The 22,500-nt window shown below is 47.7% G+C and overlaps 1 protein-coding gene and 15 non-coding genes across 16 annotated transcripts; 1 reads left to right on the top strand and 15 right to left on the bottom strand.

Annotated features, from left to right (window-relative positions):
• The first annotated feature begins 1,692 nt into the window (after positions 1-1,692).
• On the top strand, positions 1,693-2,592 carry LOC135378859 (uncharacterized). The gene has a single exon (XM_064612008.1). The coding sequence runs from the start codon at positions 1,693-1,695 to the stop codon at positions 2,590-2,592; it is 900 nt and encodes a 299-aa protein (XP_064468078.1).
• Positions 2,593-2,821: 229 nt separating this feature from the next.
• On the bottom strand, positions 2,822-2,893 carry Trnap-agg (transfer RNA proline (anticodon AGG)). Its single transcript has one exon. It is a non-coding gene; the product is annotated as a tRNA-Pro (tRNA).
• A 124-nt stretch (positions 2,894-3,017) lies between these two features.
• Trnap-agg (transfer RNA proline (anticodon AGG)) lies at positions 3,018-3,089 on the bottom strand. Its single transcript has one exon. It is a non-coding gene; the product is annotated as a tRNA-Pro (tRNA).
• Positions 3,090-3,213: 124 nt separating this feature from the next.
• Trnap-agg (transfer RNA proline (anticodon AGG)) lies at positions 3,214-3,285 on the bottom strand. The gene has a single exon. It is a non-coding gene; the product is annotated as a tRNA-Pro (tRNA).
• A 124-nt stretch (positions 3,286-3,409) lies between these two features.
• On the bottom strand, positions 3,410-3,481 carry Trnap-agg (transfer RNA proline (anticodon AGG)). The gene has a single exon. It is a non-coding gene; the product is annotated as a tRNA-Pro (tRNA).
• A 124-nt stretch (positions 3,482-3,605) lies between these two features.
• Trnap-agg (transfer RNA proline (anticodon AGG)) lies at positions 3,606-3,677 on the bottom strand. Its single transcript has one exon. It is a non-coding gene; the product is annotated as a tRNA-Pro (tRNA).
• Positions 3,678-3,801: 124 nt separating this feature from the next.
• Trnap-agg (transfer RNA proline (anticodon AGG)) lies at positions 3,802-3,873 on the bottom strand. Its single transcript has one exon. It is a non-coding gene; the product is annotated as a tRNA-Pro (tRNA).
• Positions 3,874-3,997: 124 nt separating this feature from the next.
• Trnap-agg (transfer RNA proline (anticodon AGG)) lies at positions 3,998-4,069 on the bottom strand. The gene has a single exon. It is a non-coding gene; the product is annotated as a tRNA-Pro (tRNA).
• Positions 4,070-9,028: 4,959 nt separating this feature from the next.
• On the bottom strand, positions 9,029-9,100 carry Trnap-agg (transfer RNA proline (anticodon AGG)). The gene has a single exon. It is a non-coding gene; the product is annotated as a tRNA-Pro (tRNA).
• A 124-nt stretch (positions 9,101-9,224) lies between these two features.
• Positions 9,225-9,296, bottom strand: Trnap-agg (transfer RNA proline (anticodon AGG)). Its single transcript has one exon. It is a non-coding gene; the product is annotated as a tRNA-Pro (tRNA).
• A 124-nt stretch (positions 9,297-9,420) lies between these two features.
• On the bottom strand, positions 9,421-9,492 carry Trnap-agg (transfer RNA proline (anticodon AGG)). The gene has a single exon. It is a non-coding gene; the product is annotated as a tRNA-Pro (tRNA).
• A 124-nt stretch (positions 9,493-9,616) lies between these two features.
• On the bottom strand, positions 9,617-9,688 carry Trnap-agg (transfer RNA proline (anticodon AGG)). The gene has a single exon. It is a non-coding gene; the product is annotated as a tRNA-Pro (tRNA).
• A 124-nt stretch (positions 9,689-9,812) lies between these two features.
• On the bottom strand, positions 9,813-9,884 carry Trnap-agg (transfer RNA proline (anticodon AGG)). The gene has a single exon. It is a non-coding gene; the product is annotated as a tRNA-Pro (tRNA).
• Positions 9,885-15,002: 5,118 nt separating this feature from the next.
• Positions 15,003-15,074, bottom strand: Trnap-agg (transfer RNA proline (anticodon AGG)). The gene has a single exon. It is a non-coding gene; the product is annotated as a tRNA-Pro (tRNA).
• Positions 15,075-15,394: 320 nt separating this feature from the next.
• On the bottom strand, positions 15,395-15,466 carry Trnap-agg (transfer RNA proline (anticodon AGG)). The gene has a single exon. It is a non-coding gene; the product is annotated as a tRNA-Pro (tRNA).
• Positions 15,467-15,590: 124 nt separating this feature from the next.
• Positions 15,591-15,662, bottom strand: Trnap-agg (transfer RNA proline (anticodon AGG)). The gene has a single exon. It is a non-coding gene; the product is annotated as a tRNA-Pro (tRNA).
• Between the last annotated feature and the right edge of the window lie 6,838 nt (positions 15,663-22,500).

Below are 22,500 nucleotides of genomic sequence, written 5' to 3' on the forward strand. Positions count from 1 at the left end.
GTTAATGCTGTTACGTGGGAAATGTTTAAAGGAACCCTCAAGAAGAAGGCTATATCTTTCAGTGAAGTGAAAAAGCACAAAGAGCGGGCAGAAATCAGGTGTTTAATGCAGGATCTTCTCACACTTGTTTCAGAGGAGAGCATCAATCCTGGTGGTCACAAAGAAGATATACAGCTGGTGAAGAAAGATATACTTTGCATCATGGAAAGACGCTTTAAAGGAGCAGAGATTAGAAGCAGGCTGAATGCATTGTCGAGAGAGGAACAGCCTAGCAAGGTGTTCCTGTTGCGAGAAAAGGAAAGGGCATGCGAAAACGAGATAACGTCCGTGAAAGTGGGGGAGACAACCGTAGAAACCCAACAGGAAATCCAAGAATCGTTCCACAAGACGTACACCCAGCTCTTCACTTCCCAACCCCCAGCAGACTCGCCGGAAACGCTACGATACTTGGAAAACTTGCCTGCGGTCAAAGAGGACTTATCAGAGGTAATGAACTCACCAATATCGGTGGAAGAAATAGAAAAGGCAATCAAGAAACTGGGCCGGAACAAATCACCGGGGCCCGATGGTATAGGATCTCTCTTTTACAAGAAGTTCTCAACGCAGCTATCGCCTATCCTGAAAAGAGTGTTCGACGATATTTCAGCCCGCAAGCTCTTGCCACCATCTATGCGACAAAGCTACACCGTGCTCATTCCGAAGAGGACTGTCAAGAAGGGTGAAGCGCCCACGGTGAATGACTTCCGTCCGATCAGTCTGGTATGTACAGATTACAAAATCTTGGCGAAAACCCTAACGAATCGACTGGAAGCCTGCTTAACCACGGTTGTAGGATTACACCAAGCATACGGAATGAAAAGGAGATCAATTGCAAGAAACTTGCACATCATGAGGACAGCATGTGAAGCAGCGGAAGCTCTGGCTGTGAAACTTGGCATCCTCCAAGTGGACCTGAAACAGGCTTTCGATCGCGTCAATCATCAATTCCTCTGGGAAGTTTTAAAGAAGCTAAGGGTGGGAGAGTACCTAGGAAACTGGATAAGAGTGTGCTACACGGACATTTGCACCAGACTTGTCATAAATGGAAAGGTCAGCGCTCCGATAAACATTCATACTTCAGTACGTCAGGGTTGCCCACTCTCTCCCCTTCTGTTTGCAGCGTACCTGGAGCCGCTGTGCCGGAATATTTTGGCTAACAATCGCATCACAGGATTGCAGATTGGAGCAGAGACCGTCAAGCTGTTGGCTTATGCTGATGACGTTGCGGTGGTGTGCACATCGAGAGAGGGAATAGATGAGACTATGGAATCCATCAAGGAGTTCGCAACGTTATCCGGTGCAGAGGTAAACCTCAAGAAGACCATTGGAGCATGGCTGGGGCCGTGGAATGAAACACCCTCCGTGTTCCTCGGTATTCAGTGGACTACAAGATTAGACAAATACTTGGGTATCCCATTCGACCTACGAACGCCAACGGATCAGCTTTGGAGAACAAAAGTTAGTAGCCTCAGGGGAGCGTTGATACCTTGGCATGGCCGTTATCTCTCCTTATTCAACAGAGCTTACATCTGCAATTCAAGTTTGTATTCGGTTGTACTGTACACAGCACAATGCAGTAGATATAACAACGGGATGATAAACAAGTTTCACAGAACCTGCGCCACCTTCGTCTGGAATTCCCCCATGGAGAAGATGCGAAGAACCAACCTCTTCTGGAGTTTGAAGAGAGGGGGACTTGGGCTAGTCAATCTGGAGATTAAGATGAAGGTCCAACGCTTCCTCTACTTTAGAGACAACTCCGACCCATTCTTAAGAAGTGGCTTACAAGCGCTCGGCGGAGATCACCTATCTAGGTGGACGGTGCTAGCGGGATGCTACCTAGGAAAGAAACATGTAAGAGCTTTCTACCGAGAGGTTGCTGCTGCAGTCAGATTCTTCGAGCAGCGATTTTCCTGGGAGTATCTCTGTACAGTGAAAAAGAAGAATCTCTACTGGGACACTATAGAGACTGTCCTACCAGACCCCCTGTACCGGCACCCCGGCCTTTCGCCACTGGCTGAGAACGTCCTTCGGAGGCTTCGAAGGTTCCCCGTTCCAACGGGCACCAAGGATATGTTCATCAGATTCCATTGCGAGGTACTGCCAGTCAAAGTGTGGCTTCGGAAAAAAGGGTTCTTCGTGCCGTGGTCTTTGAATTGCGACCTGTGCGGAGCAGAGGAGACTCTCTTCCATGTATTCGTAACTTGCAAAAGAGCCAGGGACTTCTGGGATGATTTTCGACTGCATACGAAGCTCGATGTAAACATCGACTGGATGTCCCTGAAGTACTTGGTGTTCGACGCCTATTCTGAGAACGACGCTGCAGCTACCCTAGTGGTAAGTGGACTCCATGGAATATGGCGCTTTCGTATGGCCATCGCAGACGGCAAAGTGAATCCAAAAACGCCATGGAACTGCTTCATGGGTACCCTTGCTTGGATAGAGGCTACTTTGGTCGCTCGCACAGATGCTGCAGACACTCTCACAGACGCTTTGAAGTTACTCTTCGAAACAATGAAGAAAGGGAAGACAACCCCAAGGAAAGCTGAGTGATGCGGATCCGCGCTCAGCGAACTAAAGGGTCACGAATAGCACAGCAGGGAAATTCCGCCACCGGACAAACAACGCTGCACAAGTCTGAAGGCTTCGGCCAAAGTGGACGGCGGGGTGCCTCCACGCTCTTAGTGCTTTTATTACAAAACTGTAAAAATACTAATAAAAAGTAAAGAAAAAAGGAACTGACGCTTTACGAAGCACATCAGACAACCCAACACAAAATAGAGGGCTCGTCCGGGATTTCAACCCGGGACCTCTCGCACCCTAAGCGAGAATCATACCCCTAGACCAACGAGCCGGCGATTGGTCGGATTCTCGAACTATTACACAAAGTCATCGTTATTCACAGAGAAAACATGTAGCCGTCATGGGGTGGAACTGACGCTTTACGAAGCACATCAGACAACCCAACACAAAATAGAGGGCTCGTCCGGGATTTCAACCCGGGACCTCTCGCACCCTAAGCGAGAATCATACCCCTAGACCAACGAGCCGGCGATTGGTCGGATTCTCGAACTATTACACAAAGTCATCGTTATTCACAGAGAAAACATGTAGCCGTCATGGGGTGGAACTGACGCTTTACGAAGCACATCAGACAACCCAACACAAAATAGAGGGCTCGTCCGGGATTTGAACCCGGGACCTCTCGCACCCTAAGCGAGAATCATACCCCTAGACCAACGAGCCGGCGATTGGTCGGATTCTCGAACTATTACACAAAGTCATCGTTATTCACAGAGAAAACATGTAGCCGTCATGGGGTGGAACTGACGCTTTACGAAGCACATCAGACAACCCAACACAAAATAGAGGGCTCGTCCGGGATTTCAACCCGGGACCTCTCGCACCCTAAGCGAGAATCATACCCCTAGACCAACGAGCCGGCGATTGGTCGGATTCTCGAACTATTACGCAAAGTCATCGTTATTCACAGAGAAAACATGTAGCCGTCATGGGGTGGAACTGACGCTTTACGAAGCACATCAGACAACCCAACACAAAATAGAAGGTTCGTCCGGGATTTGAACCCGGGACCGCTCGCACCCTAAGCGAGAGCCATACCCCTAGACCAACGAGCCGGCGATTGGTCGGATTCTCGAACTATTACACAAAGTCATCGTTATTCACAGAGAAAACATGTAGCCGTCATGGGGTGGAACTGACGCTTTACGAAGCACATCAGACAACCCAACACAAAATAGAGGGCTCGTCCGGGATTCGAACCCGGGACCTCTCGCACCCTAAGCGAGAATCATACCCCTAGACCAACGAGCCGGCGATTGGTCGGATTCTCGAACTATTACACAAAGTCATCGTTATTCACAGAGAAAACATGTAGCCGTCATGGGGTGGAACTGACGCTTTACGAAGCACATCAGACAACCCAACACAAAATAGAGGGCTCGTCCGGGATTTCAACCCGGGACCTCTCGCACCCTAAGCGAGAATCATACCCCTAGACCAACGAGCCGGCTTTTTTTTTTCCACCTTTTATTAACAAAACACACAAGTGCACACAACTACAAGTACGTCGCAACGCCGTGGGCCATTACAAAACGTCTAAAGAGGAAACTGAAGACCTTTTGAATTTGTCCATACGATTTTACAAGTACGTAAGGGCATCAGACAATGTTTCTAACCAATCTGGCAGCTCTAAACATCGCATAAGGCACAGCTTAAGTTGAGATATTTCTATCTTAAAGTACTTCATAGGAGGCATTAACGGTTCTTCGTTCCTGTCAGCCATACGAAGTTTCCACAGACAGTACAAGGCTATAAGCATGACAATATCGTACCTGACTGTTTCCCTCGGGTGTAATGGGAGAAACCGTATGGTGTGTGGGTTAAGCCGAAGTCGAGTTTTGAAAACTTTATACTGGAGATCGTCCCAGAAGAACTGGGCTTCTGTGCAGTCTAAGAAAAGGTGATCATGCGTTTCAGGAACTTTGCAGAACCTGCAGTCTGCCGACCAGGGCACGTATATGCCCTTCTGCGCGAGCCATGCCTTGACAGGTAGTGTTGACGTATGAAGTTTGTAAAAGAATGTCTTCATGTTTGGTTTGATTGGCATCCTTTGGACTCGAACCAAAACATCCCTGCCTGGCCAAGTGGGTGGAATATCTCGATAGACAGGCACAGGGAACAATGTATCGATCAAGTGGGCCGCCAGCGTTTTCTTGTTGACAGACAAAAGGTATTCAAGGGTAAACCTGGCTTTCAAAAACAGCATGCACTCAACGACCTCCTTGAAAAAGCCTGTTAACCGCATCGTTCCCTCTGTGAACGTGACGTGTAACTCCGGGATGTAATTATATGTAAGGATGCGTTTCACTCCCTCGAGAACTGGATGCAGCTCCTCACGAATGAACCAGAGTCTCATGACCAGTTGTTTGACAAAGAGGTGCTGTAGGCCGAGGCCTCCATCACGAAGTTTTCGAAAAAGATAGTCGCGACGCATCCTCTCAAATGTAGAGCACCAGATTGTGGTGGCAAAAATCCTGTGACAGGCGTGCACTACTTTGCGCGGGCATTGCAAGACTTGCAAAAGGTAAACCAGTTTAGCAGCTAGAAACACGTTGCATACTGTCGCTCGCTGAAAAATTGAAAGGTCTTTCTTCCTCCAGATGAAAGCGTGTTTCCTTATGTTGTCGAGCCTCTGGGACCACATTCTACTCGGGTTCCTGGTTTCTTGCAACGGGACACCAAGATAACGAGGGTTTTGTTCCTGCCACGGAATTCCGCAAAAAGCTCCAGGTGTTGTCGCCCAGTGGCCGCACCAAACGCCTAAGGACTTGTCTTTGTTTACACGCGCTCCAGACGCTTGGCCAAACAAATCAACTTGTTCCATGACATTCACTACGCTAGGTTTGTCCTTGACAAGGAATGCAAGATCATCAGCATATGCGGCCACCTTGATCACAGTACCGGCCAGTTCGAACCCGTGGATATCATTCAGACGGATGACTCGCCGACACAGCGGCTCCAGGTACAAGTCAAAGAGCAGTGGTGACAGGGGACAGCCCTGTCGAACCGAGGATCGCAGCATTATCGGTGCGGCAAGAGTGTTGTTAATGATGAGGCTCGTGGCAACTTGCTCGTAACAAAGCTTGATGCGGCCGACAAAGCGAGCTCCCACGTTGACGTATTCCAGCAACGCAAACAAATATGTGTGACATACGCGGTCAAAAGCCTTAGAAAGGTCCAGCTGCAACATGGCCACGTGGTCCCCCTCGTACCGACACCAATCCAGAATGGTACGCACCACATGGATATTCGTCAGTATAGTCCTACCCCTTATTCCGCACGTTTGGTGATCACCTATCAATTGAGGTAACACAAGTTGTAGTCGAGCAGCCATAACTTTGGCGTATATTTTGTAATCGACATTGCATAGGGTAATTGGCCTGTAATCAGTAACCTTTGCCGTCGAACCTTCTGCAACTTTTTTAGGAACCAGCACGGTGTGCGATCGCCGGAAACTGCCGGAAAAAATCCCGTTTTCTTCAGCCTCGGCGTATACATCCAGCAAAATAGGCACGAGATAAGCGGAAAACTTCTTGTAGAACTCGGCACATAGACCATCCGGTCCAGGGGAACGATTTAAGTTCAGTGATGCAATTGCGTCGCTGATTTCTTGTTCTGTGAGCGGCGACGCTAACACTTCTTTATCCGGTTCCCCGAGCTTAGGCATTTCAGAGAGGAAAGCCTGGATACAACCCTGATTGGCAGTGATAGCTGCCGTCCCAAACAAACTTGTGTAATATTGCACAAAATGGGTCTTTATGTCCTCGAGGTCAGTCACCACTTTTCCCTCACTTTCCAAGCACGTGATGAGCCGACCACCCGTGTGCTTACGCTCCTCTGCGATGCTGCTTTTCGTGGGAACTTCACCAGCAAGGAATCGTTTGGATCTGGACCTAACTCTTGCGCCTTCGTACCTGTTATGGTCGAGGAGTTCTAGACGAAGCTTAATGTCGCTTATCTCCTCTAAATACGATCCAGGGTTTCCTGCTTCCAACTGCAGTAGAGCTTGGTACGCCTCTTTCAACTTGTTCTCTTCATACATGCGTTGATAGGACAATACGTTACTTCGCTCAATTGCAAATGATCTGACCTCCTGCTTAAAGTACTCCCATTGCGCCGCCCCACATCTGGTGTCAGAGCTGATGTTGGCCAGCCTATCCACAACATATTCCACAAACGGCACATCATGAAGGAGCATTGCATTCATTTTCCACAACTTCCAAGACCTTGAATCGCCCACGCCGCGAGCTCGATTTCCGACGGTGACGATCACGAGGCAGTGATCAGTAAAGTACACCGGATGAACTTCATACCGAGACACATCTTTGCGCTGATTTTGGCCTCGGGAAAAATATATCCGATCCAACCTTGCATGTGAGCTGCCTTGAAAGTGTGTGTACTTGATGGTTGCATGCGTACTGAGCTCAGCAGCGTCCCTAAAACCGTATGCCTCTACTATGCGTTTAAGGCACTCAGCACTAGGGTCTTCTATCCCCCAGGGCGTGCTGCGGTCATTCGCTGACAGAACACAATTAAAATCCCCTAAGAAAACCATGTTACAATTTGCGTTAAAGTATTGCTCCGATGATTCAAAGAACGCACACCGCTGATTTACGTCGTTAGGAGCATAAACAACTAAAATCCTCCAAAGCTCTCCTTCAATGAGGGCATCAAGCATAGCTGCCCTACCCTCACTGTCTACCGCATGGTACACACAAGTGTAGGAAAGACGCTTTCGTACGAAAAGCATAACTCCAGCCGAGTGACCAACAGCGCGGCTTACAACAACGTCATACTGATCCATGAAATATTGGGACAGCATTTGCTCGATGCCCTGTTCCGTACCCATCTTAGTCTCCTGGGCAGCGAAAACGTCGATTCGCGGGTAGCTGTCAAGGAGACGCTTCAGCTGATATTGTTTCTTTCTCGCGCTTAGCCCTCGCACGTTAAGGGTTGCAAAAACTAGGCTATCAACAGGCATTATGTGGGCATTTAGAGCGGGCCAAAGTTTGTATAATTCAACAGATTATGAATACCAACTTACCAGCTTTGGAGGATTCTAACACTGAACACATTTAACCATGTTCTACACATAAACCAGCATCGCACATACGGCATACGCCCACTGCACATGCATAAAGCTACGAAGCCAGGAAACCAGGGTCGTCCAGAGCAGAGTGTCCCACTTCAACTATCACCGCAGGCACGGTAGCCGGAGACGATTTTCTGCCCTTCTTCCTCTTCGGAAGAGTCCAAGTACCCAACTCATCGTCCTCCTCCGAGGTTTTCCTGTCCTCTTTTTCCGCTGCGCCCTGTGGCACTGATTTATCTTGTTGAATGACGCTTGCTTGCACGGTGTTCACTTCCGCCGTTTGCGCACTGTCAACCGGTTCAGCTGAAGCTCTGTAGCTAGGCGACGGGACTGCCGCCGGTACCGGACCCGATGTAACAGTAGATGGCAGAGGATTACTATCGTTGTCGTCATCAAACTCCATCTCGCAATGGGTGTCATGGCTACTATGTTTACGAGCTCTCGACGCATAGGTCACAACGCATTCGTCTTCCTCATGACCAAAACGACGACACGTCCTGCACCACGGGGTGTGGCACTGCCGCCGAATGTGCCCTACCGTCTTGCACCGCAGACATAGAGGCGGCCTGCCTGGTATCGCAATTAGAACCTGACAGCCACAGATGTACATCTGGTGCGGAAGGCTCTCCACGGTCACCTCACGCTCTAAAGTGATTGTCATGTGCCTGGTTGTTGTCTCTGCTCCCTCGAAAAACGAATCTCTCCATTTTTCCCGGATGATATTAGACACGACGCCGTAGCGACATAAGGCGGCCGCAACTGCCTCATCAGGAACATGATGGGGCAGCCAGTGTACCTTGATTTGCACTTCCTTCTTATGAGGGTCAAGGATTATACATTTTTTCCCTTTCACAGTTATCTCTCCCAATCTCAGCAATTTATCCCGCGCCGCGGCACTCTCAAAAGTCAGGGCCCAGAGATGATTGAAAATGAAAGGTCCTACTGACGCCACGTCACCCCTGTTTATCTTGTCTTTCAGTGCTTCCCCAAGGTGACCAATGTTGTACGGTCTGCCTGTCGGATCAGCATGCAGAAACACAGTATTCAAAGCCACTGTACCTGAAGGAATCGTGGGTAAAATCATCCTGTAACTGTCATCCCGGCTAGGCCTAGCCGTATTCGCAGCTCTGTCAGAGCTCATACTCAATGCGTCCGATCTGCGCGAGCACACCGAAAACACTCACCGAGCCGGCGATTGGTCGGATTCTCGAACTATTACGCAAAGTCATCGTTATTCACAGAGAAAACATGTAGCCGTCATGGGGTGGAACTGACGCTTTACGAAGCACATCAGACAACCCAACACAAAATAGAAGGTTCGTCCGGGATTTGAACCCGGGACCTCTCGCACCCTAAGCGAGAGCCATACCCCTAGACCAACGAGCCGGCGATTGGTCGGATTCTCGAACTATTACACAAAGTCATCGTTATTCACAGAGAAAACATGTAGCCGTCATGGGGTGGAACTGACGCTTTACGAAGCACATCAGACAACCCAACACAAAATAGAGGGCTCGTCCGGGATTTGAACCCGGGACCTCTCGCACCCTAAGCGAGAATCATACCCCTAGACCAACGAGCCGGCGATTGGTCGGATTCTCGAACTATTACACAAAGTCATCGTTATTCACAGAGAAAACATGTAGCCGTCATGGGGTGGAACTGACGCTTTACGAAGCACATCAGACAACCCAACACAAAATAGAGGGCTCGTCCGGGATTTGAACCCGGGATCTCTCGCACCCTAAGCGAGAATCACACCCCTAGACCAACGAGCCGGCGATTGGTCGGATTCTCGAACTATTACACAAAGTCATCGTTATTCACAGAGAAAACATGTAGCCGTCATGGGGTGGAACTGACGCTTTACGAAGCACATCAGACAACCCAACACAAAATAGAGGGTTCGTCCGGGATTTGAACCCGGGACCTCTCGCACCCTAAGCGAGAATCATACCCCTAGACCAACGAGCCGGCGATTGGTCGGATTCTCGAACTATTACACAAAGTCATCGTTATTCACAGAGAAAACATGTAGCCGTCATGGGGTGGAACTGACGCTTTACGAAGCACATCAGACAACCCAACACAAAATAGAGGGCTCGTCCGGGATTTGAACCCGGGACCTCTCGCACCCTAAGCGAGAATCATACCCCTAGACCAACGAGCCTGCCTTTTTTTTTTTAATAATTTATTGCATAAAATCAATCGAAATACACAACTTGTGCATCACCACCTTTTAAAAACTGTGCACGTTCAGTCGCTTGCATAGTTGCATGCAGAGTTCATTTCTTAGTCTTCAACTCTTCCGACGAGGATCCTGGAACGAGCTTCCCAATTCGGCCAAAGGTTGTTGGATGCAGAGTATTGATGACGGAAGCCAACTGCTCCCACCTTTCTTCATCGCGCAGTCTGTTTTCGCCACGTAAAGAAGGAGTCCACAGGAGCTTCTGCTTCATATATATCACTGGCGATTCCACTCTGACGTCGCATTCAACGCGTCCTGTTCTCGACTTCCAAATCGCGTGCAGTCCGGCTGCTGCCACAACTGACACCACTTCGGCATTTTTTGCTTCCGAGAAAGTAAGGAACTTGAGGCTCTCGTAAGACAACTCCTCTCTAATCCGCAGGGTTGCTCGCAGGTCACTCCAGAAGAGCAAGGCGACTCGGCAATCATAGAACACATGCCGTAGGGATTCCGTTTCACCGCAGACGTGGCACCTCGCATCGCAGGGTACAAAGAAACCTTTACCCTTTAGCCATTGTTTAACTGGGAGAACTTCGATATGAAAGCGTACGAAGAAGTCTTTCGTACCTGAGGCTATCGGCAATTTCTTTAATCGGTTCAACACGTCCTGCCCCGGAAAGGTCGTATAGTTTAGCCTATACAGCGGTGGTGGGAAGAGACTTGTCAACGTATCCCAGTAGAGGGTCCTCCTTTTCACCTTTATCAGGTATTCCCAAGAGAACTTCTCAAGGAAGAACTCAATGCTGTGCCTGATTTCCTTATAGAATTTAAGAGCGTTCGCTCTCAGGTATACCGTGGCAGTGCTTACAATCCATTGCAACAAATTCTGCGTTCCCAAGCACTGCACCGCAGCGCGAAGTTCCGGCTTCGATTCGTCCCTAAAGAAGATGAAACGCTGTACCATGATCTTGACCTCTAAGTTAACAACGTTCAGACCACCCGCTTGGAGGGGCAAGAAAATATTTGACCGGCGCATCCTTTCAAACTTTGAACCCCATAGAAACGTTGTACAGGTTCTGTGAAAGCGCTGCATCGTAGCCGCGTCGACTGGGATAGCTTGAGCGGAGTATAGCATCGCTGGATAGAGTACAGCATTGCACACAAAACTGCGGTGAAGCAGAGAAAGGTGTCTTCCTCGGTACTGTTCCAATTTACCCTGAAGAGCATTCAGCTTCGGACGCCATTTTACTTCTTCCGCTACTTCCCAATCCAGATTGACACCCAAGTACTTCCCAACTTCTTCCGAACATGGAATATCCATGAAAATTTCCGGCTTCCGTTCCCAGTCTCCCAGCCAGATGCCTTTCGACTTTTTTGGATTGATTTTGGCTCCGGAGGAATCACAAAAGTTCTGGATTATGGAGAGGGCCACCTTCGCTTGCACTTCTGATTTACATATGACCGCTATGTCGTCTGCGTATGCCAGCACCTTGACTTCTTCTTTTGCTAGAGTTAAACCCTCAATTTGCTGGCACTCTAGTATCGCCCGACAAAGAGGTTCCACGTACAACGAGAAAAGCGTAGGTGACATAGGGCATCCCTGTCGCACTGAGTTGGAGATGGCAAATCTGGGACCTAAAACACCGTTGATGATGAGCTGTCCGGAGATGTGAGTGTAGCAAATCTGTACCCACTGGAGTAAATCCTCGGTTACATTTACACATCGCAACACCTCGAACAGGAACTTGTGACGTACGCGATCAAATGCCTGGCTTAGGTCAGCCTGGAAGACGGCAAGACTAGAACCCGTTGTTTTGGACGTCTCTACTACAGTGCGCATCAGATGAAGGTTTGCGGATATTGATCTTTTCTTAATGCCGTACGCTTGGTGTTTTCCAATCACTCTCCACAGCAGGTTATCCAACCGTCGGGCCAACACCTTCGCCAGGATTTTGTAGTCCGTGCATAGTAAACTGATAGGACGTAGATCAGATGGTGCTGGGACTCCCTCCTGCTTAGCTCTTTTTGGTATTAGTATCGTGTGGCTGTTCCTCATGGACGGAGTCATTAAGCGTCGAGTTTTGATGTCTTCGAACACTTCTTCTAAGACTGGGCATAGCTCTTCCTGAAACTTCTTGTAGAAGGCAGATGTCAGCCCGTCCGGTCCAGGCGCCTTGTTACTTGGTAGCTTACGGATTACCCGTTGAATTTCACTCTGTGTGATTTTGCCTGTACCACTTTCCTTCTCTTCGTCTGAAAGTTTTGGCATGTTCCTCAATATAATATCGTTGGGACTGGTTGCGCCGTCTTTCAGATTAAACAGCTCCTTATAGTGGTCTTGTAATATCGCTTCTACCACATTCGTATCTTCTGCAACCGCTCCCTTGAAACTTATTTTAGTTATCCCGTTTTCCACCGCTCGCTCTCTTTCTCTTAGCAGAAAAACTTTGGTTGGGGCCTCGTCCCTTTCTAAAGCTTCTAAACGGCTTCTTATCTGTGCACCTGCAAACGTTTCGCGCATCCTTTCAAGCATCTTCTTCTTGATTTCTTTTATATCTGAAGAGAAGCGACCGGGGCTCTCCTCCTCTTCTTTCAAGATGGTTATCAAGCTTTCCGTCAGCGCTTTCATTTCCTGCTTCTTCCGCCGGGCCCTCCTCTCGCAGTGTTCGATAGCTTTGAGACGAACTTCATACTTGAAAGTCTCCCATACTGGAGCAGTGACACCCGTTTCTTTTATCTTTAAGATCATGTTCTTAATCTCTTCGACGAAATTTTCGTCCTCAAGGATACTGTCGTTTAGTTTCCACGGCAAAATCCGTTTCCGGCTAGGTTTCCCTCTGCCCGAATCAAGCGGTACGCTTACACAGGCATGATCCGAGAAGGCTAGCGGCAGAACTTTGTATCCGCTTGCATAAGACTTGATGTCTCCGGAGATGTAAATTCGGTCCAGACGTGCGTGTGACTCCCTTTGCCAGTGGGTAAATCTTATCGTGTTAGCATCTTCTCCGACTGCAACGTCCTGAAGGTCGTTATTTTGCAGCAACCTTTTTAATTCGTATACACTGCTGTCCTGCTTTTCACTCTTGTACGAACAGTCCTGTCTGCAAACTACACAATTGAAGTCCCCGGCCACTATCAATGTACCTTCTGTTTTAGTGAAGTGCCTTACGCTGGTTTCAAAGAAAACCTTCCGCTCAGCGCATCCGTTTGGAGCATACACGCTTATAACCCTGATAATTCGACCTTCCCATAGACAGTCCACACTCGCCGCCCGACCGTTTTGCTCCAAGTCAGAGTCTATTACCGTTAACTTACTACTTTTCTTTATCATCACAGCTACTCCCGCACTGCCGCTGGCCCCTGAAGCATGAAACACGAGAAACCAACGTCTGAAGGCTTCCACCAACTCAAATTCCTGTTCCTGCGTTGAAATTTTCGTTTCTTGTATACACAGGACATCAAACCTTTCCTTCAGTGCGACACTCAATAACCAAGTCTTCCTTTCTTTTCGTAAAAGACTGTTTGCGTTTATCGTTGCAACTTTTATCTTCTTCGTTCTTGTCATGGTTCTAAAAACTTCAAAGAACTTGTAGCACTTACTTCTTCTGCTCTTTTAAGAGTCGTCTTCTCTCCTCTGGAGTAACGAGTGGAGCCGGAGAAAATCTTGACTTTTTTAGGCTTGACACACTATCCTTCCATTTCCACTCATTTCTGTTGTTTTCTGATGTTTCCGCACTGCTGGCGATGCTCACCGCCTCTACCGACACAGTTTCGCTATTGGAGTCCTCTTCTTTATCCTTTCCTTTGGACTGTTGCCATACTTCTGTGCCGGTCTTGAAAACTTCCATGGAGTCTACTTCTTTTCCTTCTGTCGCATCCTCTGATTGTGGTGCTACATTATGACTGCTGCATCGGTCATCATTTCCGCCTTCATCACTTAGCCCTTCCTTCTGATGGACTTCCGTACATCCTTCATTTCCCTTGGCTTCAATCTTACTCTCCTCATTCGGTGTGTAGGCGTCTGCCCTCATAGACTGGTCCCTGAGAGGTGGTCCCCTAGGTTCATCCGACATAGTTCCACCGCTGCGACCTAGATCACCGGTATCACCCGCCTGCGTGCTGTCTTCGACGTCCATCAAATCCACCACCGTTGCATCTTGCACGGCAGTTCTCGTCTTCGAAGCATACGTGCTGACGCAATCATCCGCTTCATCGCCGAAGCTTCTGCAGCATTTGCACCAAGGAGTCCTGCACATCTTCCTCAAATGACCAACTCTTTTGCATCTTAGACACATCGGCGGTCTACCTGGGATGTCGATAAGCATTTGACCGCCGAGGATTTTCATAATGTGCGGTATGCTGTCCACGGAAACACCGTCGCGCAGGACTATCCTCACCTTCCTTGTTGTAGTCTCCGCTCCTGCGAAGGCAGTTGACCTCCACCTCTCCCTTTCTATGTTTTCCACCTTTCCGAAGGCATTAAGCACGCTGGTTAGAGCCTGATCCGAAATGTGCAAAGGAAGCCAATGCACCGACATCAAGAGCTCCTTTTGATTTGGGTCAATGACGACACACTTTCTACTTTTCACGTTGACCTGCCCCTTCGCAACCAGTTTTTCTTTAGGCAGTCTAGTATGAAGCGTGAGGGCCCAAACATGATTGTAAAGGTAAGCTCCAAACTGGGCCACGTCTGCTTTATCAATCACGCTAAACACTCCTTCAGCAAAATCGTCTGCGCGATAAGGCCTCCCTGCTGGGTCCGCATGAAGGAAAACAGTGTTAAGTGAAACATTACCGGTTGGCAATGTGGGCAGTAGTAGTCTGTAGTTCTCGTTCGACGAAATCACTGGTGAATCTTTCGAGGTATCCCGGCTAGGCTTAGCCGTGTTAGGGTTAACCGCTCCACCGGAGCTCATATCGCTCACGTCCGTATCGCTTGAAAGCCGGAAGTGAACTCCCCCCTAGACCAACGAGCCGGCGATTGGTCGGATTCTCGAACTATTACACAAAGTCATCGTTATTCACAGAGAAAACATGTAGCCGTCATGGGGTGGAACTGACGCTTTACGAAGCACATCAGACAACCCAACACAAAATAGAGGGCTCGTCCGGGATTTGAACCCGGGACCTCCCGCACCCTAAGCGAGAATCATACCCCTAGACCAACGAGCCGGCGATTGGTCTGATTCTCGAACTATTACACAAAGTCATCGTTATTCACAGAGAAAACATGCAGCCGTCATGGGGTGGAATTGACGCTTTACGACGCACATCAGACAACCCAACACAAAATAGAGGGCTAGTCCGGGATTTGAACCCGGGACCTATCGCACCCTAAGCGAGAATCATACCCCTAGACCAACGAGCCGGCGATTGATCGCATTCTAGAACTATTACACAAAGTCATCGTTATTCACAGAGAAAACATGTAGCCGTCAAGGGGTGGAACTGACGCTTTATGAAGCACATCAGACAATCCAACACAAAATAGAGGGCTCGTCCGGGATTTGAACACGGGACCTCTCGCACCCTAAGCGAGAATCATACCCCTAGACCAACGAGCCGGCGATTGGTCGGATTCTCGAACTATTACACAAAGTCATCGTTATTCACAGAGAAAACATGTAGCCGTCATGGGGTGGAACCGACGCTTTACGAAGCACATCAGACAATCCAACACAAAATCGAGGGCTCGTCCGGGATTTGAGCCCGGGACCTCTCGCACCCTAAGCGAGAATCATACCCCTAGACCAACGAGCCGACTTTTTTTTTCTTTTCCACCTTTTATTAACAAAACACACAAGTGCACACAACTACAGGTACGTCACACGGTCGCAACGCCGTGGGCCATTACAAAACGTCTAAAGAGGAAACTGAAGACCTTTTGAATTTGTACATACGATTTTACAAGTACGTAAGGGCATCAGACAATGTTTCTAACCAATCTGGCAGCTCTAAACATCGCATAAGGCACAGCTTAAGTTGAGATATTTCTACCTTAAAGTATTTCATAGGAGGCATTAACGGTTCTTCGTTCCTGTCAGCCATACGAAGTTTCCACAGACAGTACAAGGCTATAAGCATGACAATATCGTACCTGACTGTTTCCCTCGGGTGTAATGGGAGAAACCGTATGGTGTGTGGGTTAAGCCGAAGTCGAGTTTTGAAAACTTTATACTGGAGATCGTCCCAGAAGAACTGGGCTTCTGTGCAGTCTAAGAAAAGGTGATCAACGCTTTACGATGCACATCAGACAACCCAACACAAAATTGAGGGCTCGTCCGGGATTTGAACCCGGGACCTCTCGCACCCTAAGCGAGAACCATACCCCTACACCAACGAGCTTTTCTTTGTCATTTTGTTTTGTTTTCGTTTTATTATTATTAAATTTATAAAACACGACCTGTGTGTATTTCTAGTAAAAAGAACACATTGTGCTGTCGACTGTTGACGGTGGCTCTGCCGACCTGGTGCTTGTTTTCTCTTTTTCCCCGGCATTACACTGTTCTTCATCCAACATCCGAATGTTTTTGGCTGGAGCTGCCTAATTATAGGCTGAAGTTCTTCCCATTTTCGTTCATCACGAAGCCTCTCCTTCCCTATTAGTGAGAGCGTCCAGCAAAGCTTCCCTTTCAGGTAGATAACCGGCGACTGCACCCCTGCATGACACTCTACCCGCGCCGTCCTCGACTTCCATAAAGCATGTAGCCCGGCCATTAGTATAACATTGCACTTCGACGTGCTCTTTGTTCGAGCAGTTGAGGAACTTCAGCAATTCATATGTGATTTCCTCGTGGACCTGCAGAGACGCTCGCAGATCACTCCAGAAAAGTATCGCGTTTTTGCAATCGTAGAAAATGTCCCGGAGGGTTTCGCTTGGCCGCACAGATCGCAGTTTGCTTCCCGTGGCATGAAGAAACCCTTTGCTTCCATCCACTGTTTCGTAGGCAGTACCTCTATATGGAACCTGACGAAGAAGTCCTTCGTTCCTGTTGGCACAGGAAGATGCCTGATACGTTTCAAGACATCTTGTTGCATCAAGTGCGTGAAAGGTTGACGGTAGAGCGGCGGTGGAAACACGTTGGACACCGTGTCCCAATACAGCGTCTTCCTGTTCACAGAGGCCAGGTAGTCCCACGAGAACCGCTCCAACAGGAACTTAATGCTCTGCCTTATGCTCTTATAGAATTTTAGCGCGGACGCTTCTATTGCATATGCCTGGGTGGTGACCATCCACTGCTGAAGGTATCGCGATCCCAAAGTTTGCATAGCAGCTCGTAGCTCTGGTGTCTTTTGGTCTCTGAAGTAAATGAAACACTGAACCGTGATTTTTAGTTCCAGGTTGATCAAACCCAAACCACCAGATTGAATGGGCCAGTATGTATTCGTCCGTCGCATTCGCTCAAACTTTGAATTCCACACATAAGTGGCGCAGATTCGGTGGAATCTCTGCGTAGTTGTTGCATCAATGCAGATTGCTTGAGCCGAATAAAGGATGGCTGGAAGAAGGACAGTATTGCAGATGTAACTGCGATGCAGGAGTGACAATTCCCTCCCTCTGTACGGCTGCATTTTTCCCTGCAGCGCGTTCACCTTGTTGTTACATTTCTCTTCATCAGTTGTGTGCAGGTCCAGTTTAACACCCAGGTATTTGCCCAGTTCCGTTGAACATTCGAAGCCCATAAATCTATCTGGCGCACTGTACCATTCTCCGACAAAAGCGCATTTCGACTTGGCGATGTTTACCGCAGCTCCGGATGCTTGACAGAAGGCCTCGAAGATAGCGAGCGTTGTCTTTATCTCTCCTGAATTTGAGCAGATAACTGCAATATCGTCAGCGAAAGCTACCCAAGCAGCACAATGTACTAAAAGTCGAGTGCAATAGGGGTGGACGGTATGTGTCTTATCAATGTTCTTTAGTTTCATCAGTCTGTTCAAGGCCTTCCACCTACCCGTCCACCCCTATGCACTCGACTTTCAGTACATTTTGCTGCTTGGGTAAGAGCTTGATTTCCTGCTGCGCTAGATTCATTCCCGTGATTTCCTTGTTCTGCAGGATGAAACGACAGAGCGGTTCCAGGTAGAGTGAAAAAAGGGCTGGAGATAAAGGGCAGCCTTGACGAACCGATTTAGTGACACTGAACTTTGGTCCCACGCTTCCATTGACGATCAGTTGCGCTGAGATGTCAATTGTAACAGACTTCCGTCCAGCGCTCGAGGTCTTCCCCTGTGCCAACCCATCGCAGGAGATCGAAAAGAAATTTGTGGCGTACCCGATCGAACGCTTGCTTCAGGTCGACTCGAACAATGGCTAGTGGAGTTCCCGTCCCCCTAGCTGTTTCACATACCGTTCGCATTACATGAAGGTTACTTGATATGGACCTGCCCTTCACGCCGTAGGTTTAGTGCATGTCGATTATCTTACACAGCAAGCCGTCCAGACGTCGCGCTAACACCTTCGTCAATATTTTGTAGTCTGTGCAGAGTAGGCTTATCGGCCGTAGCTCTGACACTGTTGGTGCTTCTTCTCGGATAGATTTCTTAGGAATCAGCACTGTGTAGCTCTTCCTCATGGATGGTGGCATCAAACGTCGATTTTTGATGTCTTCAAAAACAGCTTCTAGTATGGGCGAGAGTTCTTCCACGAATGCTTTGTAGAAAGCCGAGCCTATTCCGTCGGGTCCGGGCGCCTTGTTCCGTGGCAACTTCCTTATAGCGTACTTAATTTCCTTTTGCGTTATTTTCCCTCGAACTTTCTCTCTATCTTCTTCTGTGGCCTTTGGCATATGTTGAAACAGCTCTACATTGTCCCCGGTAGCAGGGTCGTCCCTCTTGAACTGATTTCGATAATGCTCGTGTAGTGCGGCCTCTATTGTCGGCTCATCTTGATGCACGATACCTTCAAAACGTAGGCTCGAAATCTGATTTCTTGTAATTCGCTCTCGTTCGTGTAAAAGGAAGACCTTGGTTGGAACCTCATCACGCAGAGTTGCCTGAACGCGACTCCTGACCTGAGCTCCTGCGTATCTCTCCCGCATCCGCTTTAACATTTCTTTCTTGATTTCTCGGATGTCCTCACCGAGGTGTCCAGGATGCTCTTCCTCCATGAGTAAAATCTTGCAGCCAAAGAGAGGACGAAGACACAACGGTAGAAACACACAACAGCGGAACTGCAGACTCTCAACTAAAGGATTTATTGACAATACGTCATTTAAAAGGCGCAAGAAAGTAGGACGCAGATAGTGATAAAGGTGAGGATAAACATGTTCCAACAAAAGTTAGTCTCCTGCAAGATAATCAATCTCGACTGGAACATGTTTATCCTCACCTTTATCACTATCTGTGTCCTACTTTCTTGCGCCTTTTAAATGACGTATTGTCAATAAATCCTTTAGTTGAGAGTCTGCAGTTCCGCTGTTGTGTGTTTCTACCGTTGTGTCTTCGTCCTCTCTTTGGCTGCAAGATTTTACTCATGGCTATGTACCAACTACCCCAAATTTCTACCTTGGTGCTCTTCCTCCGCTTTGAGTATCGTCCTGAGGCTGTCCTTCAACGCTTCCATCTCCCTTTTCTCTTCCATCGATAGCTTCTCCGCGCGCTCTAAGGCCATCGCGCGTATTTCTTGTTTGAAAGTTTCCCATGCGGGGGCATTCGCTCCTTCTCTGTTCAGATTAGAAATCATTTGCTTTATATCTTGTCTGAACTTCCCGTCTTCCAGGACGCTCTCGTTCATTTTCCACGGCAGTTTACGTTTCGTGAACTGTCCCTTTTTACCTGCTTCAAACTCTGCTATGACTAACGCGTGGTCTGTAAAAGCCATCGGCACGACCTTGTACTTCACATCCTGAAATTGCGTGAAATTCACTTCGTGAATTTCACGCGATCAGTATCTTCATCAAGATGACAAGTCATTGTTTAGATCTGCAGCATCATTTTTCCTGTAATCTTTTCACCAACAGAGAATATAAAAGTAAACAAATGGTAAAATATAACTAGCTTGTTAAATTCAAAAGGGAAAGACGAAACTGTTTATACTTCTCTTGTTTATTTTGTTGTAGGTTTTACAACTCTATCAAGTACGTCAAAACATCAGAGGACAGGAAGTCCTACTCTATTTCCTAAATCCCTGGACAATAAAAAAGAAATATATAGTTTGAATTATGACAAAATATTGCTTCTGCTCTTATATTATATTTCAATTAAATGTTACGATGCATTTGTAGTGTACACTGAAGCCAGTTTCAATTTGCAGGGCTGTCAAAAGTACTTTACAAAAGTACATCTCGATTACAGTAACAGAGAACTTACGCAATAAACTATTTAGCCATTTTGGAGTACTATGCACACCAATGGTGCATGGTTAACTTGGAAACCCAGATCAAGGGTTAATAATAGTTGAAGTGAGCCTTCAAGTCCTTCTTTACAAATGTTAGTACGTGATAATGAATCAGTTACAAGTACTTCGTTTAGCAAAACAGAGTTAATTAAGTGTTAAATCCCAATCTTGGTTCAATTATTAGTTGACATTTGGAAACGTGGTCACTAAGAAGTATACTAAAAGGTTATGAACACAGTTCAGCTGAATGACACTGATGAAAATAGTCTTACTTACTCCTCACATATACAAGTGAGACATGAGTATAACCTACAAATACATCTATGCCCACAGGTTACTTAACCCTCCAGGAACAAACTAATAATTGTAATATGCTGTGACAGCAAAGAAAAAGCAATGAGAAAAACTTGCAGCAAACAAGAAATGAAAATGTGCTGACAACATTTCTACAGGTCAGCGCACTGATGGGAAAGCATCCCTAATAGCATGCATGACGCAGATCGAGATCCAGTGGAGTACTTTCTATTGTATTTTCTCGGAGCACCCCATATCCTTGTGAATGGCCGACAGGTGGTATAACGGAATTTCCTGCAGAAATAAGGGTTTTCCGTCCAGTTTGCCGTTCAAGTAGCGGGTAAGGACCACACGGCGCTGCCGTGTACGTTGCCATGCTCTTCGGTTTCTCGGATGTATGTAAAAGACACTTGCAATACTTCGGTGTCAAGGGACAGTATTTCGAAATATTCGTTAGTTCTGATGCAATCGTCTGCAAAACGGGTGGGGGTACCTTGCACGAACACGTAAGGGTCTGCGGTTGCGTTCCAGAGTTTCCAAGAACAAAGATTAGAGGACAATTCAAATCCAAGAATGAAAGAGAAATTTTCGAGGCCTTTTTGATAATGAAGTATTGGTCTGATAAATGTGTCAGTGAGCCGTCGATATCGCTAACAAGGGAAGAGTTTGGGTTCTTGGAATGCAGACTAAAAGCTGGATGTGAGTAGTTAGATCCGGTTGTTCCTCGTGTTTTTATGGCCCCCACGTGTGTTCCGTTTTTGCCCCCCCTTTTTCCCCTCTATACCATTGGTTATAAATGTGCTTGTGTAGTTCAGTAAAAACTTGTTGATAGTGGAGCCTCTGTTTGTGTGTCTTCTTGTGTCGTTGTCCCTGTTTTTGACTGCTCCTTGTTCTCTGAGTCATGTACCAACAAGCCCATCAAGCTACTCTAGCGATCGTTCGTTCGTTCGTTCGTTCGTTCGTTCGTTCGTTCGTTCGTTCGTTCGTTCGTTCGTTCGTTCGTTCGTTCGTTCGTTCGTTCGTTCGTTCGTTCGTTCGTTCGTTCGTTCGTTCGTTCGTTCGTTCGTTCGTTCGTTCGTTCGTTCGTTCGTTCGTTCGTTCGTTCGTTCGTTCGTTCGTTCGTTCGTTCGTTCGTTCGTTCGTTCGTTCGTTCGTTCGTTCGTTCGTTCGTTCGTTCGTTCGTTCGTTCGTTCGTTCGTTCGTTCGTTCGTTCGTTCGTTGGTTGGTTGGTTGGTTGGTTGGTTGGTTGGTTGGTTGGTTGGTTGGTTGGTTGGTTGGTTGGTTGGTTGGTTGGTTGGTTGGTTGGTTGGTTGGTTGGTTGGTTGGTTGGTTGGTTGGTTGGTTGGTTGGTTGGTTGGTTGGTTGGTTGGTTGGTTGGTTGGTTGGTTGGTTGGTTGGTTGGTTGGTTGGTTGGTTGGTTGGTTGGTTGGTTGGTTGGTTGGTTGGTTGGTTGGTTGGTTGGTTGGTTGGTTGGTTGGTTGGTTGGTTGGTTGGTTGGTTGGTTGGTTGGTTGGTTGGTTGGTTGGTTGGTTGGTTGGTTGGTTGGTTGGTTGGTTGGTTGGTTGGTTGGTTGGTTGGTTGGTTGGTTGGTTGGTTGGTTGGTTGGTTGGTTGGTTGGTTGGTTGGTTGGTTGGTTGGTTGGTTGGTTGGTTGGTTGGTTGGTTGGTTGGTTGGTTGGTTGGTTGGTTGGTTGGTTGGTTGGTTGGTTGGTTGGTTGGTTGGTTGGTTGGTTGGTTGGTTGGTTGGTTGGTTGGTTGGTTGGTTGGTTGGTTGGTTGGTTGGTTGGTTGGTTGGTTGGTTGGTTGGTTGGTTGGTTGGTTGGTTGGTTGGTTGGTTGGTTGGTTGGTTGGTTGGTTGGTTGGTTGGTTGGTTGGTTGGTTGGTTGGTTGGTTGGTTGGTTGGTTGGTTGGTTGGTTGGTTGGTTGGTTGGTTGGTTGGTTGGTTGGTTGGTTGGTTGGTTGGTTGGTT

Source organism: Ornithodoros turicata, chromosome 1, assembly GCF_037126465.1.
Source record: "Ornithodoros turicata isolate Travis chromosome 1, ASM3712646v1, whole genome shotgun sequence".
Lineage (NCBI taxonomy): Eukaryota > Metazoa > Arthropoda > Arachnida > Ixodida > Argasidae > Ornithodoros > Ornithodoros turicata.

Bases quoted from the DNA above. Each gene is read 5' to 3' on its own strand.
- LOC135378859 (XM_064612008.1), top strand. From the start codon at position 1,693: ATGCGAAGAACCAACCTCTTCTGGAGTTTGAAGAGAGGGGGACTTGGG.